The sequence below is a fragment of the Penaeus monodon genome, chromosome 25 (genome assembly GCF_015228065.2).
Source record: "Penaeus monodon isolate SGIC_2016 chromosome 25, NSTDA_Pmon_1, whole genome shotgun sequence".
NCBI lineage: Eukaryota > Metazoa > Arthropoda > Malacostraca > Decapoda > Penaeidae > Penaeus > Penaeus monodon.
The window spans coordinates 1009734-1010187 of record NC_051410.1 but is presented as its reverse complement, the minus strand read 5'-3'; the positions used below and the strand labels follow the sequence as shown (position 1 = coordinate 1010187).

The window sequence follows — 454 nt, the reverse complement described above, 5'->3', positions numbered from 1 at the left end:
GTAGATCTGGATATGAAACTTACTGCTATTTTTCACATGATTCCAATGCTGCTTCCTAATGCCCTTCCCTCCCTCAGGTGCACGAGATGTGTGAAGGAAGCCTGAAACTAGTGCACAATGCAGAACGGCCAAAGGCTCTCAAGTGTGGTAAGATTTTTTTTTTTTTATGTGTTTGATTTCATTTATTGTAGTTTGTATGTATTTAAAGAAATTAAAGAAGAATGAATTTATGTCAAGGATCTGGGATGGTAAAGGTTGAGTAGTAATCAATGCTTTTACTCGTCTTTTTCATCATTGGGCCACAAGTGATATGAAGAAGGTAAATGTAATCACACTCATGGAAGAAGGTTCTCGTAAGAGCTGGTGAAAAAGGAAGGAAGAGATATTTTTTTTTTTTTTACATAAATAAGTTATAAATTGAGTCGCTATTCATTACCTTGCACAAAGAAAATGA

General features: G+C 35.0%; 1 protein-coding gene across 1 annotated transcript in view; it reads left to right on the top strand.

Moving 5' to 3' along the window:
- The window catches only part of LOC119589477 (WD repeat-containing protein 92-like), a 5269-nt gene that overhangs the window by 1639 nt on the left and 3176 nt on the right, over nt 1-454 (top strand). Inside the window, exon 2 of the mRNA XM_037938078.1 lies at nt 78-147. Within this exon, the coding sequence (XP_037794006.1) occupies nt 78-147 (70 nt within the window). The remainder of the gene's footprint in view (nt 1-77; nt 148-454) is intronic.